Source organism: Pararge aegeria, chromosome 13 (assembly GCF_905163445.1).
Source record: "Pararge aegeria chromosome 13, ilParAegt1.1, whole genome shotgun sequence".
In the NCBI taxonomy this organism is placed as follows: domain Eukaryota; kingdom Metazoa; phylum Arthropoda; class Insecta; order Lepidoptera; family Nymphalidae; genus Pararge; species Pararge aegeria.
The window spans coordinates 3,641,465-3,663,190 of NC_053192.1; the positions used below are offsets into that span (position 1 = coordinate 3,641,465).

A 21,726-nucleotide genomic window follows, 5' to 3' on the forward strand; every position below is an offset into this window, starting at 1 on the left:
TCTATATTCAAGGGGTATGAACTTTTGAAGTGAAATGTGAAATGGAAAGCTCTATTCAATTTAGTATAACAATATAGATAAGGCAAGTGTTAAAAATAACGGATTGTACCAAAACCAACTATGTAAGTGTTATCATCATGATTGTCAAGCCATTAACAGCCGGCTCAGGGAACGAGTCTCCCCTCAGAAACAGGAAAGGTTAAGGCCATAGTCCATTACTTTTAAACAGGCGCATAAATGGTACTTCTGATGCGTACATAACATAAACATTCAATTAATATCCAATAACCCCTCATAACTGACGTGTTTTTCATTACTGACGTGTAACGCGAACTCAAAATGTAACGAATGGCTACCGTGCATTTCTAGAATTTAGAGTTTTCATTATTAAAACTGATAAAAAGTCAATCATCAATTAATCAATAAGTATTTGAAAACTTCGTTTATGTACATAAAATATACCAAAATTTAAAAAGAAAGTGGACTGTAACAAATATAATACCAGGTGTAAAAATAATCTCCTACGCCAGTTTACAGGGTTACATAAAATTAGTAATTCATTCACGGGAAATCTTAATTTAATATTAGGATTACATGTATGATAAAATGGGCCTGGGTATGAATTATTGCCCTAACTTCATATCTAAGTTTTAATTTGACTGAGAGATGTTGATAACAAAAAAAAAACCCCGGCTAAGTTTTTGTTGGCTCTTCTTAGACCAGGGCGCTTTTAACAACCTCCTAGATTTCGTTTTAAGTTTACTTAAGTTTAGGAATGTAGTTATCACCATCAACTCCCAATAATGGTAATAATATATGTATGAAGTGTGAAAGGTCTACATGAATAAAACCGTTTTTGAATTTTGAATTTGTATAAATACTGGACAAAAATAGGTATTTTAAATACAATAGTATAGTACATATATAAATTATAACCAAGTCAAAGATAAATAGATAATGTAAATAACCATTGACGTCGTACGTCACAAAAAATATTGAAGCAAAAATAATAATTATTATATTGCTTTCAATTATATAAAATGTGCAAAACTTACCAAGTTTTCGATTACATTTTAGTTTTTGATTACAGTTTAGATTCGAATTTTGAATGCTATTAAATAAGTTTAGTGTTAAGGAGTCGTTAATAAAATTGCAAGGCCAATATATCACGAGTATGTAGGTGCAATATCCCAGCAATAAAGAACTAAATCTAAAGTAAATATCATATTTACTTTAGATTTAGTTCTTTTACTTATAAAATATATTCATAAAGAATATTCATTGAAGGAAACGAAGTTATCCGAGGATGACATAAATCTTTATCAAAATATCACTTTGTGCAAAAGTTATGAATACGTTTTTACGAAATCACATTTGCTCCGCCCAAATGACTTGAAATTTCCAATCTCGGCTCTCCCCGTGGATTTTCCTCAAATCTGCCGGAAGCTCTTACTTTGACATGTTTTTTTACTCATTTCATATCAGTAATGTAGGATTATTTATAAAATATTTTTGCGACATTTCATTTTGTTAAAAAGCAATATTAATATATATATAATAATATAGTCTAGTCATTTTTAAAACTCGCGATAACTTCTACATTTCATATCCGATAAGGGTAAATAAGTAGGTACTGCTACATAAATATCTTTATGATAAAACTATTTATTTAAATAAGCCTACACCTACTTTGGTTTTGTGTCATAAATCATTTTTATGTATAATCAATGGTTTTCTCGCGCACGCCAAGTGTTGAATTTTAAAGGACAATTATTGGTTACATTATTACAATTTACTTAAGGACTTTCAACTTTTTTGAAAATGAATTATAGCCTATGAACAAAAAATTAGATAGACCTTCATGCGGTAATTAATTTGGTTTAAAAAAACTTATCTTGTAGAACCCTGAAATAGACAACTTTGGATATATTTTAAAAATTTAGATTAATTTAACAACTTTAAATTGAAAATGATCAATTTTTAAATTAAAAATTATTCATTGAAAAGTCGACATCTCCTGAGGATGCTCAAGTTTGAGATATACATAAATCAGATAAATTAAGGTTAGCTTTAAGGGTTCTTACTAGTAGATTAACGAGGCAGTTCTTATATAAACCAGTTTAGAGCGTACCAATATCAAAAGCTTTGCTACGTTGGTCCCCGATCCACCAGAAGAAAGCTTAGCTAAGCCATGCGAATGAAACGATCGTATAAGTCAGCTTCAAACTGTTTCCGAAACTCGCAGCGTTGTTGTGTAAAACCAGCTTTATTCTGTAGCTATGAGAGCTGGTTTTTGAATAAACACAGTTTGTAACTAGAGCTGAAATTGTAAGCACTAACAGGTCAGGACGTGAATGAGCCAGGTCATAAACTGATCGGGTAAACTGGAATTGATACAAAGAAAGTAAATATAAATTATTTTACGTACACCAAGAAACATGCACATGGTATTAACATACAAACGACAAATTGAATATTATTAGACATATACTTATAATGAAACTGTATTGGATCAAATTCTGTGCATTGAAGATATTTCAAAATTTTTTTTTGAGGACTTTGATTTTCACTGTCCGGTGAACCCAAAACAGTTTTTTTCAATCGTGTCTGTCTCTCTGTCGGTCTGTCTGTCTGTATCTGGGCCGCGCATAACGCTGAAACTAAGTACTGAACGAATTATTCAAATAAAACTTTGCACGATTTGAGTTCATACTACGTGGTAGGATATAGAATACTTTTTATCCTGAAATTCAGCTCAGTTTGTTTTGGAGAGGAGATGAAAGTGTTTGACGATTTTACATCATAAATAACTTACATCATAAATAACCGTGAAATTTTAACCGATTTAAATGATTGTTTTTCTACTGAATAGGTAATACTATCTTCGTGGTTTACTCAATAAACTAGAAGAGTTTCGGTTTCACAGATAAGTCTCTGAATATGATTTCGGTTTTATTTACACGTTGTATAAAAATCCTGACTACTATTATAACTGCGGAAATGTGTTTGTTTATTGTCCTTCGAAATGATTGATTGATTTTCGAAATAGAGTTAGTTAAAAGAACGGTTTGTAGCATTTTACCCCAAGAAAACAAACAGACGGACAAAACGTGGATGAAAAGCGGGCAACAGCCTAGTAGCTTATAAAACGCACTTAACATTGAATTATTTTGCTTATTTTTATACTGAAATACAAAACAAAAGGATAGACTTATTATACAGAAGAGTATTTGTACACAATAATAAATAACTGGCATGTACGCGCCAGGGACCGAACTCCGTCCTTCCGAAGTCCCAGCTACTAGGAAAACCAACGATCCAGGCAACGCGCGTAATCCCTATCCATACTACTATTATAAATTGCAATGTAAGTTTGTTTGTTACGCTTTCACGCAAAAACTACTTAAACGATCCTCATGAAACTTTGTGCACATATTCTTGGAAGTGTTATAACTAATATAGGATACTTTTAATCCTCGGTTCCTTCGGGAGAGCGGATGAGTGTTTGACGATTTTACACCATAACTCCGACAAATTATAACCGATTTAAATAATATTTTTTGTACTATAAAGGTTATAATATGTGTTTAATTTTGCCAAAACTGTGGTTGGATATAGAGGACAGAACTCCTCAGCGGACAGCAGCAAACCCCTCATTTAAGGCTTAGCGCTATTACATACTTTAATTTTTTTTAGATCTACAACTAATTTTGATGCCACATCAAAAACAGAATCAAACGCAGACGAAGTCGCGGGCAACAGCTAGTATAGTAATATATAAAAACCATCGTAAACAAGTAAATCCACCGACAAATCCTAGTTAGGACTAAAATAAATTTCCACCCACTTCAATTCGTTCGAAAATCCGGCGTAGCGTGAACCAGAATCCAGTGAAATGAAAAGTCGCGCTTTTCAGTCCCCAACGGTTTCCACCATTTTTCATTTTCCGTAAAACCGGGTGTGAGCGTGACGTGATATAATAAAACGACTCAAAATTCAATCAGAGAGCGTGTGAATACGTGCCTTTGAGGGGATTTTGAATTGTTTGTTTGCAGGTGAAGGCAGATAATTCATTCCTAGATAAGCCAAAAAACGTTGTTGTTAAAGACCTGTTATAGTATTAAGGAATACGTCAACGATAAAACTGCTTGGGTGTAATTTATTGCTTTAACCAGGTTGCTTCTTTAATAGTTTTAAATGACAATGTGAGATGGTGATAACAATCAAAAAAAACAACCGTCTAAGTTTGTTGTGGGCTTCTTCTTAGACCAGGGCGCGTTTGGAACCCTTGTAGCTTTAGTTTTAAGTTGTCGAATTTAGTTATCGCAATCAACTCACTTCTATGTCATATTTTACATGTACTGTACGCATCAAAAGTGCCATCTATGTGCCTATTTGAATAAAGTTATACAAGCGGACCCTTATTTTAAGAGTAGTAGTAGAGTAGAAGGATGAATGACTTAAAAAATAGTCGTATGTCCAATATAAATGATTCCGAGATTCCAATATAAATGAATCCTAGCTAGATCGATTTATCGCCCCCAAAACCCCCTGTATACTAAATTTCATGAAAATCGTACCTACTATTAAATAGTACCTACTAATAAATTCAATCTGCCATCCAGAGATTTTAATTTAGTTTAATAATAAAGACTAGCAGAAAAATTACTTTCGCAGTAAATACAGTCTTAGGGAGTAGATAAATGTATATGAAAGTAAATGTATAATCATCATACCTAAAACGGTGAAGGAAAACGTTGTTAGGAACTTTGTATGTCTAAGAGTTCTCAATAATGTTCTCAACGGCCAGCGTGGTGGACAACTAACCACTCCTTATTCTGTTCTGTGCCCTATAGTGGGCCGTTAATGGGTGTGGATGGAAGCAGGCGTCACTTTGCGGAAATCCATGATATATTATGAAAATTAAGCCTAATTTGTTATACTCCGCGAAAGCAGGAGAATCTGTATGGTGTAATTTATAATTTCTTCAATCCTTATACTCCACACCAAACAGATCTTCGGCAATGTACCCTCTACGCACGTTTGGCTCCGAAACCGGAGCATCCTCAGGAGATGTTGATTTTACAATCTTGAAAATGAAAATACACTTTATTGTACACCTAACAGAAATTAAATTATAAACAAAAACAACACAATAAAACACAGGTACAATGGGCGGCCTTATCGCTAAAAAGCGATCTCTGCCAGGCAACCCAATCAAGGAAAGGAAAAAAACACAGACTTAAGGGTTAGGTTGTACACAAGAGCAGAGCAGTTAACAAATTAAAAATAAATATATATATCAATTACTATATCATACAAAGTACAAGCCAACAACACAAAGAAAAGTGACTCCGAAACAAAAAAAAAAAATGACTAATTAGGGTGGCATAAAATGTTTTTTAGGAATCTTTTGAAAATCGTTAGTGACTGCGCGCGCCTAATTTGAAAGGGGAGAGAGTTCCATAGCCGAACAGCTTCAACTGAAAAGGATTTAGAATAGAAAGAAGTACTATGGGAAGGAATTTTTAGTATAAGATTATCTCAATCAATCAATCTTAACAATTTGTCTTAATTTTCATGGGTTATTAAAGATGATAACTAAAACACGGTGCTTCAGCTAATAATGCGGTAACCTCACATAAAGCTGCAGTAGTTTGATTGATGTGGCTTTAATAGAATATAATGATAATAAAAAAAGTATTATTTCCAAGAAGGTTTCATGCAATTCATCGATGTCCGAGCCGTATCATTAAACCGTATATACGAGGGTACTACGCGTAAACCAATTTCCGACGATACGGGCCGCACTTCCGGCTGCCATGTTGCCTGGAAGTTAAGAGGGGAGGGCAGAATGTTTGCACAGATTAAAAAAATAGCTCAAGCATTTTATCGGCATCCCCAGTCTACCAGCATTCAATTCTCTTATATTGTGAGAGAAGGATTAAGAATTTAGACCTTGCACTCTGCTCATCGAAGCGATGATAGCTTAGTGGGTGGGACCTCGGCTTTGCTTCCGGAGGGCCGAGTTCGAACCTCAGCACGCACCTGTAACTTTTCTAAATTATCTGCGTAGCTTTTCAGTAGCAAAAAAGAAAATAAATGTTACTCAAGTAACAATTATTCATTGTAAAGTCGTCATCTCCTGAGGATGCTCGTTGTTGGAGCAAAACGTGCGTTGAGAGTAAGTAAATTGCCAAAGATCTGTTTGGTTTGAAATATCATGAAATTCCGCAAAGAAACGCCTGCTTCTATCCAATACTTTGGCATTTATAATATTAGTTAATATTATTAGACGCATAACACCCCGTTTTCCGGCCTCCCCGTTGATGTGATGATACATTATTTGTGTGTAGTACTATTTTATTACATTTTACGTGCAGGCTTTATGGTCTGTTTAGATATTTGTATATTTGACAGAACTGGCAACATTTTCTTATCAACCAAATTGATTACCACCGGGCATGAAACTCAGTGCCGGACTATTTGAAAGAAGTTCCATTATAAAATAAAAACTGAACTAGATTTTGACAAGACACCGATATTTACACATCGTGTTTTTATACGCACTAATGTGATACGGAATCAATCAACTAAGATCGTGGTTTTCCACTTTAAGGGTTAAGAATGTAGGTCAGTAAGTGGTTAGAGGCTTGTGACCCCTTTGGAGTGGGCGTGTAAATAAACGTTATTTCGAACCGGGGTCGGTAATGTCCGGGTGGCGGAAATGCTTCACGCACTATTGGCGTGGTTAGTTTAACCCATAAATCGGTGGTTTGGTAATGACTGAAAATAGAAAATAGAAAACCTTTATAGCAAACAAACAAAAGGAACACTTAATTCTTAAACTTAAAAACTTTCTTATTCTGACTGTATAGGTTATAACTGGCCTTACATCAATATGTTTATCAGTAATTAATAGTTATGTACATAACTACTAGCAGTCCCCGCAAATTCATCTGTAACAAATTCTGTTAAATAAGTTTGCTTACAAAATTTCATTCTACGAAAAACAGGCGGAAGCCGATTTTCCGTTTATAAAATAAGCCTTCTTGAAATTAATGCGTTTTCTCCTACTCACATTCCTTTTAAAAAGTGCATGCATTTTAGGTACATGCATGCCACCGATTTTAAGCTGTAACCCCAGTGACGATACATTAAATTAAATAGAGAAATAAAAATAATGAAATAAAGTGAAGCACAGGTTATTCCCATTTTAGTAATGAAAGTGAAAAAAGCAGCAAAATTATGATTAGTTTAAAAAAATGATAAAAAATCAGAAATACTGTAAATTACATCATAAATAAATTAAATGATGCAATTATATAATTAGTGTTAATATAATATAATATAATAACAACATGTGTGCGTGTGTGTATGTGTATCAATTTCCCCATTTGCATACGATTTATAAAGTCATTATCATCGACTCAGTAAACGAGCCCCGACAAGCAGCCTAAATAACTCTTCAAGATTCAGGCAAGCTCGTTAAACGTATATCTCGTTAACTTTATACTAAGAAGTACGGTTTGGCCAAGTTAGGTAAATCTAAGGACGCTGTTACACAGAAAAGTAACAGGATTATAGAAAATAATGTGATACTAAATATAATACATATCTCACACATGAGAAGGGCCGTGGCCCACCACGCTGGCCCAGTGCGGATTGGAACTCTCAGACAGGTTTCCACTCGATGTTGCCCTTTGCCGTTGAAGCAAGTGATAATTACTTAGAAAAGCTAGTGGTGCGTGCTGCGATTCGAACTCAGCCCCCCAAAACTGAGTACTTGTTGGAAAGTTTTTTTTTTCGAATGTTTGTATGTAATGGATTAATTCAAAAACCACTATATTTAAAAAAATCTTTCACCTTTAAAAAGCTGAATTATCAGCGAGTAAAACAGGATATATTTTATTTAGAATAAGATAATATTACAGCCTGAATTTAATGTAAAACAAAACAGAAAAAAAAGCGATACCGAGTTTCTGCCTATAAAATCTTAAGTCCACTTCCGTCGACTGAGTTCATGGGCAGTAAATATTATAAACTAATGAAATATGGAGGTTTGTGGAAAAAAGTCCTCAGATATACTCTGAATAAGTCAGAATAAAAAATATTTACATATTATGATTAAAAGGTGATTTTAATTCATCATTATTAGGCATAGAATATTAATCCTTATGTAAATCTTATTTTTTAAAAATATATATAGGGAGTCACTCAAGATGATACAAGGAGTTTAACGATAATGGTTCAAGCATTTAGTTATGATGGAATTAGGTAACTAACATTATTTTTCGCTTAAACATATGAAGAAAATGCAATAAAAGGATTGATGGTGTGATAGTAGGACTTACTTACAAACGTGACTAAGCTTGATGAGCAATTTCCGAATGAACGAACTAATGAACTCAACTTCAGAATACTTTGTATAAACTGCTGAATTATTATTCAATTTTCTAATTGAAGGCTCTTTCTCAAATCTCAATCATCCATCGTTACATTTTAAAATCTTGATACTAACGGAGCCATTTCCGAACGTAACTTATTTAAGGCGATGCTCGCAGTTTGCGAAATCAATTTAACACCCAATATTATTTCATATATCATCTGAATGCCCGAAGACCAAAATCTCCGGAAAGTGCGTATAGTGATGTGGTATGGAAATGTGGTAGCAACTATGGGCATTATAAGAACACACAGGGTCATTCAGCGGTCGAAGGGAAGTCAAAATCAAAGTCAAAAATATCTTTATTCAAGTAGGCCCATAGGTGGCAATTTTGATGCGTACATAAGAATTACACGGTAGTGTGATGATGGCGATGACCACATTCGTAAACTTAAAACTAAAGCTACGAGGGTTCCAAACGCGTCCTGGTCTAAGAAGAAGCCCACAAGAAACTTAGCCGGCTGTTTTTTTTTGTTATCACCATCTCACAATGTCATTTTAAATTATTAGAAGAGCAATCTGTTTAGAGCAATAATTTACAACCAAGCTTTTTTATCGTTTACGTAGTCCTTTATACTATAATAGGACTTTTCTATAAGCTTACGCTTAATACAAACTTTGAACTTTTTAAGAGACATCTCCAAGATGTCAATTGGTAGTTTATTGTAGAATTGTATGCTTTTTCCTTTAAATACATAGATTTGGAGTATCTCTGCATGCATCAAATAATAAAAGGATATCCGTAGAAGAACCAGAGTTACCGACATAGCTCGACGAGCCGCGAAACTGAAGTGGCGCTAGCGGGGCATATAACTCAGAGACGTTACAATTTAAAATCTTGATACTAACGGAGTAATTTCCGAACCTATTTAAGGCGACGCTCACAGTTTGCGAAATCAATTTGACACCCAATATTCCGATCCGTAACGAAGTGCACACCAAACGTCATTAAGCTCGTCGTAGGGACGGTGGCACAAAACCGTCGAATATGGAACTCCCTATAAAATACCTAGCAGTGAACGTCTTTCAGTTGATATAATGATGATGACGATGAAATTCAAATACAGAACTCAAAGTACGCAGTTTGATGTGGCTCATTCAGTTATCATGCTAAATCCAGCAATGTCCGGCACAGACCTCCTATCACATAGATGGGAAGGAAAAGAGGTACTGACCGATCACGCTGATAATTATTACTTGTTAGTGATACTGAGTTTTTAATCTTTACAATTTTGCCAGTGCTCATCATTGGGACATTAATAAATCGTGTGATATTATGAGGAGGCCGATCGTAAACATTTGTAACCCATACAATTTATATAAATAAGTGCACTATATCATATATCTTCGCGGTTGGAAAGCCCTCAACCATTTGCAGCTCTATCATGAAACCATTGATAAAACATAATTTGTTTTCATATACCATCTATTTACCTATTCATAAGTCGAAATAGTGCTAGCATCTAAACATTCATTTTCTACGTTACTATAAGAGTGAATCCCGTAAAAAAACTGTACTACAATTTGACGGATTTAGGGTAGGGTCAGAACGCTCACTTTATAAATAAGCTACGCTTAGTACTAGTAATCACGGAGTCGTTTTCGAGTATCGAAATACTTGAACAACAGAGTAAAATGGACCTTTTTCATATTATTTTCAAGTTCAAATTTGCCTAGAATTCTTCGGCAAAGTTTTTCGATAGAAATTTGTAAAAGAAAAATTGAAATTACAGGACGTGCGACTCTAAAACGAGAGATATTAGCCCCATTTTACTTTAACGGTTCAGAGTTTAATATGCGAAAACGTCTCCTCGATTGCGAACGAACAAATCTTGTACTAAGGCTCCAGGTAGCCAGCCAATAAACAAGTCAAAATATTATTTTGACTTGTTTATTGGCTAGTACAATATGATCTTGCTGATCCTTTTTTGAAGCCCTAGATTTTTACATATCCATTCATAAAAATGTATTTTTCTCCCTTGATGAACTGATTTGGATGCATCACAATACAAAAAAAGAATCTGCGCGCTTCGTTCTTTCTTCTTATAATCTTCTTCCGCAGCACTTCCTGTGTTGTTGAGAGCCCATCCATTTATATTATCCATGAGAAACACAAGACACTTGCGGAACATCCCACTTCTGATATTAGTTTATCACTTGCGACGAAAATCAACATCAAATTATGACACGTAAAAAGGAGCCATATAGCTGGGCACACAGCGCAGTTTACAACATATTTCACATGCATTCTTCATTCGCCGAAGATTACAACGACAACCCAGATTTTACATTATTTAATTTTTTTTATTAATACCACAGAGCTACAACGTCAATATCATATCAATATTATGCGAAAATTGCTATTTCCGTAATAAAACTTACGTACGTGAAAGTACCTAGACGTAATTCGTGATTCCGTTTCAATAGTAATTTTTACTTTAAAAATATTTAGTTGAATTTAAAGAATAACGCAATTTAAAAAAAATATATATTATACCTTGCTTCTGTTTCTTGGGTCTCTAAAGTCTTCCTTCGACGCCTTTCGCCTCTTGTCTTTTAAAATCATTCGCGCCGCCGCAAACGCCATCTTGGATTCCTGATGACACTTCAGGGGCCCACTTTAGTACACTTTTATCACTTCACTTTTAGCCGGATTGTGAACACACTTAATTTTCAAATTGACTTTTAATTGAATACGTGATTAATTTTTTTATTACTTTAATTAATTTACTAAGTTTTATTTATTGCCTGCCATTCGTTGTTAATTGACAGTTGGTAATTATTATAATATCATTTATATTTTTTATATAATTAATAATAATTCTGAAAGATAAATTTTAATTCCGTTACACAGGGTGGTTTAAAAACATGTCACAAATGATTCAAGTATCTAAATTATAAGTAGTTTAAAAACATTTGCATTTCGAAACACTTTCAGTTTTAGAGTTGACCTGTTGACAATAATAACTTCTTTATTGGTTATTGCGAACGAATACCTACTCTGAGGCTTTAATTTTCGTAACTTACCTGATAAAAATCAATATACAGAAACTGTATTTTGAAATTTTCGTTTAAGTGTTTTATCTATATATTAATGCCTTTTATAATTAAGTGCATGTGATATTTCTATTAAAATTATTAAAAAAATTGTTTGATGGTAATCCAATGCATATTTAGAACGACATAAGCAATTTTGGATACATAGGCAGCACTGGCGTGCATAGAGGGTATGCACAGGGTATGCAAATGATATAAAATGAAGAAAAACTCCAGTGCGAGGTATAAAAAACTTAACGATAGGCATTGTAAGAGTTATAAAGAGTCTAAATTTAAGTATTTATAACTCTTTATGGAGATTGTCTTCTGCACGCCATTGATAGGCAGGTATATGATAAGGAGTGATCGCTAGGTTTTGTTCCAACCCAAGTGGCGAAACAAGGGGTTGAATAACCCCTGGTTTCATTGGGGTTAGTAATTTCACCACTTGGGTTTATAGATTTAAAATAAAAACTAACGAACCCTCCTTTCCTAATGGTATACCTGGCTCTATCCAAAATTAGTTCAATCATTCAGATTTTACGAAAGTAAGACCCATTGTAATAAAGATGATTGTTTAGGTTAGGTAAACTAGACTTTTAGACTTTATTATATATAAGTATTTTGCTAAAACCCACTTCTCAAAAAATCAATTCATTTTCAATAAGTTGATTTTTTTCCTAAACACTGAACATACTTTTCATGAGAAATGTGTACACGGTAGTGAGATGATGGCGATAACCATATTCGTAAACTTAAATCTAAAGCTACGAGTGTTCCAAACGTGTCCTGGTCTAAGAAAAAGCCCACAACAAACTTAGCCGGGTGTTCTTTTTTGTTAACTCAACGCAAAGCAACCTGGTTAGAGTAATAATTCACACCCAGCTTTTTTATCGATTACGTAGTCCTTTATACTATAATAGGATTTAAGATTTTTCTTTAAGCTTACGTTCAGTACAAAACTTTGAACTTTTTTAAGAGACATCTCCAAGATGTCAATGGGTAGTACATTGTAAAATTGTATGCAATTTCCTTTATACGAATTATGAATTTTATGTAACCCAGTATATAGCAAGTGTATTCTTACTTCTAATGTTCAAAATATTGCAATTACATTTTTTCTTAAAGCTTTAAATCAAGTGATATTGAAAGACGTGTAAGCCGTTACGGGACGTCTGGCAGATGTTAAACATCGAAATTGTTTTCTGTAAGTTATTGCAGATATTGCGTAATGAAAAGATAAACAATTACATATTTGTTCCACAATTAAAATTAAAATACAACCAAATGGATAACCACTCCTTTTTGTAAGTCGGTTAATAATGACTGTCTTATTACAAAATTAATATTAATTTTTATTGTTACATGCGAAATACAAAAATTCAATTATATAGCGTGGCGCTGCGTCGCCACGGCCTGTGTCGTCTCGCCATAAATCAGCTTTACCTTCCGCCTATAGATGTTTCACATCAAAAGCTTAAACTAAAAACGCATATAAGACATAGTTTGCTTAGTTAAAATCGTTTTTTTTTTTTTAATTTTAAAACGATTTAAACCGTCACTTAATTTCTATGTTTTGTGGAATTCCAGTGTGCAATGAACGAGACAATTGTCCTAGAGAAACACTCATGATTTCCACTGTCGTAAGCTCTATTTCACATGAGAGAATGATTTTTGTTTATATTAGCAAGTAGCTTTTGCCCGCGACTTCCTCTGCTTTTGATATTGTTTTTAAAGCTTCCGAAAACCGAGAGATCGCTGGGTTTATGGGTAATCTGGCTGCCTATCGACCGACGTGTCTTAGTTTTTGCTACTTCAAACAATACAAAGGCGCTATAAATAATACAGTTAATATGCTTAGTACGAGATAGGTACTATAGCAAAAACTAATATTATATAATAAAGCCATTTTGTCACGAAAACATCGAAAAATATTATTATCATCAGCATATTTTATACTAACACGGAGACAGATTTATAGTGTCTTTATAAAGATTTGTAAAGAATTACAAACCTTATACACAAAGCATAAAGTCTACAATAGTGTGCGACATTTAGATAAACTAGATTAGAAGATGAAATCGTTCGTGTCAAGAACAATGTGATTTATTCTTTACGATTGTTTTCATACAAGTATATTGTGAGCGGGAGTTTTGTCCTGCTAATGAAATATGAACTCTACAGTTGAAACATTTGGGATTAAAATATAGCTACTATGAGTATGTTCTCATTTGTGATATTATATATTTTTTCATCAAGACCTTAACCTAGTTATACCTTCATGAAGAATATTCCTTGTAAAAATATGATAAACTCAAAAAAACAAGAGCCTGTATCACATCTGCGAATACATGAAATATAAATTTTCAGCGGAAAAAGAACATTTTATGAAATTTATGTCACTTAGTGTAATTATGAGAGTGGTGAAAACTTTTTACATATTGCCAAGAAAATACAAAACCGGCCCATTTTAGGCCATCCCTTATGAAGAGATATTTAGAGCATAGACTCATCTAGCTGCGCTAATGAGGGTCGGTGGGCTTTATTATGACCGAATTTACAAGACTTTGGCTTATGTACTATCAGGAACGTAACCTTTAAACGACCCAATTGTTAGTTTGATAATAACTGAAAAGCCGAAAATTCACGTTTTGAAGCCAAAGGAAAAAACAAATGGATACCTAGAGGGCCCTTATGTTAAGCTTGCCGTACACTTTTAAGAGCGGAACACACACAGCAAAGTGGAGGGCCCTTAAAATACTCTAATTATGTTGCTACGGCATTATAAGCTTTATAGTCACGCACATAGGGTTGCGAAATTAAATGCATCGAAATTTACGTTTGCATTTCTCAACTAATTGGAATTTTTAGCGTCGTTATGGAATTATAATTAATTATTGTTTATTTTTATTAGTCAACTTCGGAAAAATGATTTTTTAAATTTAAATTAATTAAAGTTTCTGATAAAACGTTATATATTATGAAAATTTAGCTTAATTTGCTATAGTCCGCGAAAAGCATGAGAATCTGTATGGTGTTTTTTATAATTTCTTCAAGGATTGAATAAATTATAAATTACACCATACAGATTCTCCACACCATCCGTTGTTAATTATTTTAACAAATATTCATCATAAAGTCAACATATCCTGAGGATGTGCGGAACGTGCACACTGCACAGAAGATCTGTTTGGTGTGGAGTATAAGAATTGCATAAATTATAAATTACACCGAGAATCTGTATAAATTACAATTTATACAGATTCTCCTGCTTTTCGCGGACTATAGCAAATTAAGCTTAATTTTCATAATATATAACGTTTTATCAGAAACTTTAATTATTTTAAATTTAAAAAATCATTTTTCCGAAGTTGACTAATAAAAATAAACAATGATTAATTATAATTCCATAACGACGCTAAAAATTCCAATTAGTTGAGAAATGCAAACGTAAGTTTCGATGCATTTAATTTCGCAACCCTATGTGAGTGACTAATTTTCATAATATATCATGGATTTCCGCAAAGTAACGCCTGCTTCTATCCAATATGTAACGTTATATTTAAAGATTCAATTTTAAATTAATTAAAGTTTATGACATTTCTTTATATTTAAAAAACTGTTCGCAATCGTTGAGAAATTAGTGATTCATTGGGTTTTGTTTTAGTTGGTTTTAAGTGTTAGTATTTAATTTTTTTTACCCAAAACGAAGCGGTGACTCACTTTCGGGCGGCCGAGTTTGAATACCAGCACACACCTCTAATTTTTCTAAGTTACGCGCGTTTTAAGTAATTAAAATATCACTTGCTTCAACGTTGAAGGAATGCATCGTGAGGAAACCTGTATGCCTAAGAGGTCTCGATAATGTTCTCAAAGGTGTGTGGAGTCCACCAATCCGCACCGAACGAGCGTGTTAGACTAAGGCCTTAGTCCCATCTAGTGTGGGAGGAGACCCGTGCCACAGAGAAAAAACGGAACAGAGGCAAAGCTTCAGACAAGCGCGCTACGACAGCTACTACAAGCTTGAGGCGCGTCTGTGCGTGAGCGCAGGCGCTACGTCGCGTAGGGAGAGAATGATATAATGATAATAATTTCATAATTTAAATAGTGTTTAAATGTAATTTTAAAATACCTAGTGTTTTAATATAAAAGTATAAATATGGTTTACTGTGTGTATGAACAATAATATAAAGAATAAAAACAAATAAGTTTTTAGTTATCCCAAATGTAAAAATACCTTAATGTTTCAATAAATATTTCTTTTACATCTTGTATTTTCTCGCTATTGAAGTGAATAGTTGTATGTATCACGCGACAGCAAAATTTTTTGTTTCTTGCGCCTTGGAAGGCCTCACTAGACTCAGGATTCTAATCTACCTAATTCATCCTAGCTCGAATCCTTCACTAGCTCGGAATTTAAACTAGGCAATCACAACAAAAACAAACTTTGCCATCTCGTTGAACACATAACTATTGTTTATTAAATTGTATCCTCCTGTGCCAACCCTACCAAAATAGGTATAAATTTTGCCGCTAAGCAGCACCGGTGTAATTACTGGCACAAAATTAATACCTTCGCGTCAAATTGATGGACAGAGGGCGTAATGTTGCAGGACCTGCTCCTTGCATGCCCTGTGAAGTGTTACTCTGGCGATGGTTTTATACGAACCATCAGGTGGGCAATATGCTTGGTCCGTCAATTATTACTATAAAAAAGGTAGCATTAGCATGTACATGCTCTCCGGGGCACGGGGGTGAATCACCCCCAATTCGAATTTCCAGGCTGGTACTGAGAATATCTTGATATGGAAACTCAATAGTTATTAAACATCTATAACTCAATATTTATCATTTGACGACCGACTGGCGCAGTGAGCAGCGACCCGGCTTTCTAAGTCCAAGGCCGTGGGTTTGATTCGCGCAACTGAAAAAAGCTTGTGTGATGAACATGAATGTTATTCATTGTCTGGGCTTTTATATGTATATTATAAGTATTTATAGATAGATAGATAGATAGATAGATAAATTCTTTATTGCACACAATTTATAATATAAATTGAAAACATAAATACAAGAAGAATAACAATGCGCAAAGGCGGTCTTATCGCTTTAAGCGATCTCCTCCAGACAACCCTTAATGAAAGAAGAACAGGAGTATGGAAACGGGATAGTGCAATTTTAAAAATATATAACATAAACTACATCTACTATATATAACAATAATACATAAACAGCTAATACAAATACAAATAATACAGAAATAAATACATACACATATAAACATATATACAAATATAATAAATAAATATAAATATACACAAATACATACAGAGCAAATATATTAGTTTATGACTCCGTAGATAAATAATATTCTTTTAAACGACTTTTGAAGATGCTTAATGATTTAGACTGTCTTATGTCTCTTGGCAATCCATTCCAGAGTATAACCACCTTGACTGTAAAAGAATTTCCATACGCATGCGAGTGACTGGCAGGAACATGCAACCTGTTGTCATCCTTAGCCCTCAAATAGCACTGAACATTGCTACCAAGAAAGTTGAATCGCTCTTTTAAATATGGTGGCGTCTGAGGATAAAATAAAATAGAATATAAAAGACAAAGAGCGTGCAAGTTCCTACGTGATCGAATTGGTAGCCAGTTTAACCGAGAACGATACTCGGACACATGATCAAACTTACGTATACCAAAGATAAACCGTATACATACGTTCTGCAGCCTCTCCAGTTTATCGAGCATGGTCTCTGATAAATCCAAGTAGCAAATATCAGCATAGTCTAAAATAGGTAATAGAAGAGAATTAGCTAAGAGAATTTTAGTTTTTAACGGTAGAAACTTCTTCCACCGTCTCAAGTATCCAACAGCGGCAAAAATTTTGCGACTCATTTCAGAAACTTGAGGTACCCAAGACATTGTATTGTCCAAAATTAGCCCAAGGTCTCTGACTGCACTATTCCAAGGTATAACAGTACCTTCAAATAGAACAGGTGGTAACCTGTTATATGATAGAGAGGAAAGGAAATAAGAGCTGCCTATTATAGTTACTTGAGATTTACCTGGATTTACTTGGAGACCAAATGACCGACACCAAGCCGCAATTTTATTTAAATCAGTATTAATATTATCAATGGCAACGGCAAGATTATCAATAGCCGCCGATGCATAAAACTGCAAATCATCAGCGTAAAAATGATAGGACGAAGATAAAACAGATGACACTGAGTTTATAAAAATTGAAAATAGAAGCGGAGAGAGAACACCACCCTGAGGTACTCCGGAAAGAAGTGGAAGAAAGGAAGATAGTTTACTGTCCGAACGAATACATTGCTGACGATTACATAAGTAAGACCGGAACCAGTTGACAACGTGAGGTGAAATGCTGACTGTCTTTAGAACAGCCAAAAGTAGATCAAAGTCTACGTTGTTAAACGCATTACTGAAATCTAAGAGAACTAATACGGTAAGGAGTTTATTGTCGACAGCGAAACGAATATCATCGCAGACCTTGATCAAGGCTGTTGTTGTGCTATGACCACGACGAAAACCGGACTGGAGGGGGCTTAAAATATCATATCTGGTAAGATAGAGGCTAAGTTGCTGATGGACAATACGTTCGAGAACTTTAGACAGAAACGGAAGAATGGAGATAGGCCGAAAGTTTGAAGGATTTACAGGGTTACGAACTTTAGGAATAGGAACTACATATGCTTTACACCACACGGTGGGAAATGCAGCTGAGGTAAGTGATGAGTTCAGTATGTGAGACAATACTGGCAAAACACCGTCAAGCGCTGCAATTATCATTCTCCTACTTATCCCATCAACCCCAGTCGCATCAGATTTAATAGCAAAAATATGCTTCTTAACTTCATCGACGGTTGTATCACTGAACTGGAATTCAGGTCTTTCGTGTGTAGGCAATGAGTAAAGATAATTAAGCGTCCCTTGTTTAATTAGCGCATTGAATGAACATTTGGCTATAAAGTGTTTGTTAAGGCTCTCCAAGTCAATGCTTTGCGAATCTTGCTGACGCTGACGACCGATTCCCAGTGAAGCCAGAAATTTCCAAGCTTTGTCGGCATTTTTTTGATCCACTGATGAGTGAATATATTCACGCTGAGCATCTCGACAAATTCTGCTACACCGATTCCGTAGCTTTTTATATTTTGTCAGGTTGGCATCTGTCGGATTTAACTTATATTTACTTTTTGCTTTATTGCGTTTGGACATAAGCAGCTTGATGTCATTAGTGAGCCATGGTGCAGGAAGATGCTTAATTTTGATTGGCCGGAGCGGAGCGTGTATATCAAAAAGTTGGGTCAAAAGTGAATTAAATATATTAAGCTTATCATCTACAGAAGGCGTGTCAAAAACAATATCCCAGTCAATATTATTAAGATCTTCCATAAATTTATCATTATTAAAATTACGAAAACTACGACGCATAACAATAGTCGGTTTTGCCTTAGGAGGACGAATTCTAAAGGAAACATAGACCAAATCATGATAAGAAAAAGCCTCCGCCGGCAGTTGTCCATGTGCGTCTACAAGATTTGGAGAAGAAACAATCATGAGATCTAATTGGGAAGGAAAACAGTTGGGGAAAAAATGAGTAGCATGCGTAGGTAATATTTCAAGATTAGAGCTGTTAATAATAGACAATAGACGTTTTGAACGATAGTCATTTTTAATAAGGCACGTATTAAAGTCACCCATAATGATAGAGTGGTCCACTGTTGTTAAATACTCTTCAAGTATAGTCTCTAAAGTATCAAAATAATCAATATGAAGCGAGGGACTATAAAAAACCCCAAGTAGAAGTTTTTTTTGACCACTTTGAACCTCAATTAGTATGTGTTCAGATGATTCAGAGTATAAAGATGGGGACTTATTTAAAATACGAAAAGGAATGTGACAACGTAGGTAAATGGCGACACCACCCCCTCCCTTGCCTGTTCGATCATTTCTAATGAGATGGTAGCCAGGCAAAGAATAGGAAGTTGATGGAAGGCAAGGTTTCAAAAACGACTCCGACACCAAGATAGCATGAATTGCTTTGTTATCAAACGTAGATAAAAAATCTGAATAGTGCGAGGGAATGCTCTGCGCATTGATATGAACTACATTAAAATTTTTAGGGAATGGTGTGAACGTATTGTCTAAAACAGAGCCAAGTGGAACATCTGTGCTATGGAAGCTGTCGCTGGATAAAGAGGAGCCTGTACAATAAACACCCTCACTATCTGAGTTATTGTTAGAAGAAGTCATACTTATAATAATTATGCTTAATATAATAATAAATATAATAAAAAAAAAAGAATACGTATATATAAAATAAAATACAATTTTACAATAAATATATATATATACACGAAAAAAAATAAAAAAATATATGAAGTTTACAAGCGAAAAAAAGGAAAAAAAAACAAATAAGTACTCTTCCATTCACCAGCAAGTCTAATAGGAAATCGCTTAAATCACATTAAATTATCAAACACTAATAAATGTATGTTCTAATCGGCGGTTCTTATACATATTTGCATATAAATACAGCCACATACGCATCTAATTAAAAAAATATCAAAATACTCATACAGAAAAAAAATAAACAAAAACAAATTAAATAAAATAAAAAAAAAAATAGAATAAAATAAAAGAGAAAAAAGCCCAAAAAATTATTTGTAAATCAAAAAATAAAAAAATTAAACTAAACAAGGAAATCAAAAAAAAAGAAAAACCAAAATCTTAAAAATAAAAAAAAACTAATAGCTACACAATCAATATTTAAATTAATATGAGCGGTTAGTAATGGTACGCGATCGAACAAACCACAACTTAATGCTCTGCGGTAATGTTTATATACTCTTTGCTTTAAACGCAAACTGGATTGCAAAATCAAAACGTTTAGCTCGTCCTTGTCTGTGGTTGGAAATTGACAAAAAGACAAGATTGACATTGAACATTGTTGTGACTTGTGAATACAAAATGAAAATTGAAATAAAATTTATTGAGGGTACAATAGTCGAAAAAGAGGTTATGTCAAGTTTTAACTAAACGAGACTATAATTATTTAAGTACCTACACCAGTGCAAAATCAGCAAAGCAGACTTTCTGCAAAGGGAAGCAATAGTGAACAATACAATGTTTGAAACCAATTGAAGACTCTGGAAATCTCATAAAAGGCAGGCATTACCTTCTAACAGCTCGCCTAGGCTTTTCGACCTGAGGCTTGACTGTTTTAGACGAGGGAACTGCAGCATAAGAATGCACTGGCACAACACTTGCACTCGCTATAGCACTAGCTTGATCCGAAGCGGCAGACGTGGTTGCCATTGGGATATCACCGGACTTTACTCCAATCAATTTCACCTCTGCAACTGAAAAAACTCGATGGCGCTTACCATCAGCGCCAAGAACAATTATGGACCCATCCCGCGTCCAGCATCGAGAAACTCCAAACTTTTGCCTCGCTGCCTGAAAGGCGTCATGTCGTTCCTTCGTCAAAAACTCGGATAAAGTGACCCCAGTGCCTTTAAGCTGTTTTTTTGAAAACCAAACTTGGTTACGGATAGACAAGTCACAAAACTTGATCAATACAACACGAGCCTTGCCATCCTTTAATTGGCCCAAACGCTTGCAATAACTGAGTTTGGCTTCGGTCAGTTCTGGCATGCTAAGATTGCTGGACAATGCCTCCGCAACTGTTGCGGGCAAACTCTCCTTTTGCACTTCAGGTACACCATGCAGCAGCAGCATTTTCCTCCTGGTTCGTGTCTCCATATTATCACACTGCTTAGAGAGCACCTGGACTTGTAATTGAAGGCTTTCAAGTGATGTCAAGACAAATACTCTAAATGCACCAAACTGTGCTGCAACATTGGAATTTGGACTGGTTGCTGGGATGGATGTCTGAATGACGCGCTGAAACTCAGCCATTCGTGCATTAAAGTGCTCAGTTAATGCAGAAATAGAGTGTTCAATGGATGCCAAATTCTCCATTTTCTTGTTGTAAATTCCGATTAGTGTTGATTACAATAAAATGTGAAGTTCTTAAGGATTTTTTATTTGGATTGCTTGCTGGTATGTGTATTATATTCATACAAATATTCATCAGCATAATTTATGTGTATTATATTCATACAAATATTCATCAGCTATCTTAGTACCCATAAGACAAGCTACACTTACTTTAGGGCTAGATGGCGATGTGTGTAGTGTCGTAGTAT

At 34.4% G+C, this 21,726-nt stretch overlaps 2 protein-coding genes across 2 annotated transcripts in view; both read right to left on the bottom strand.

The window, feature by feature from the left end:
- LOC120628887 (calmodulin-A-like) overlaps positions 1-11,033 on the bottom strand; it is a 97,596-nt gene extending 86,563 nt beyond the window's left edge. The window contains exon 1 of the mRNA XM_039897550.1: positions 10,944-11,033. Within this exon, the coding sequence (XP_039753484.1) occupies positions 10,944-11,033 (90 nt within the window). The remainder of the gene's footprint in view (positions 1-10,943) is intronic.
- Positions 11,034-20,689: 9,656 nt separating this feature from the next.
- Positions 20,690-21,499, bottom strand: LOC120629043. Its single transcript, XM_039897782.1, has one exon. It carries the CDS (start codon positions 21,497-21,499, stop codon positions 20,690-20,692), a length of 810 nt encoding a protein of 269 aa, XP_039753716.1.
- Positions 21,500-21,726: the final 227 nt, after the last annotated feature.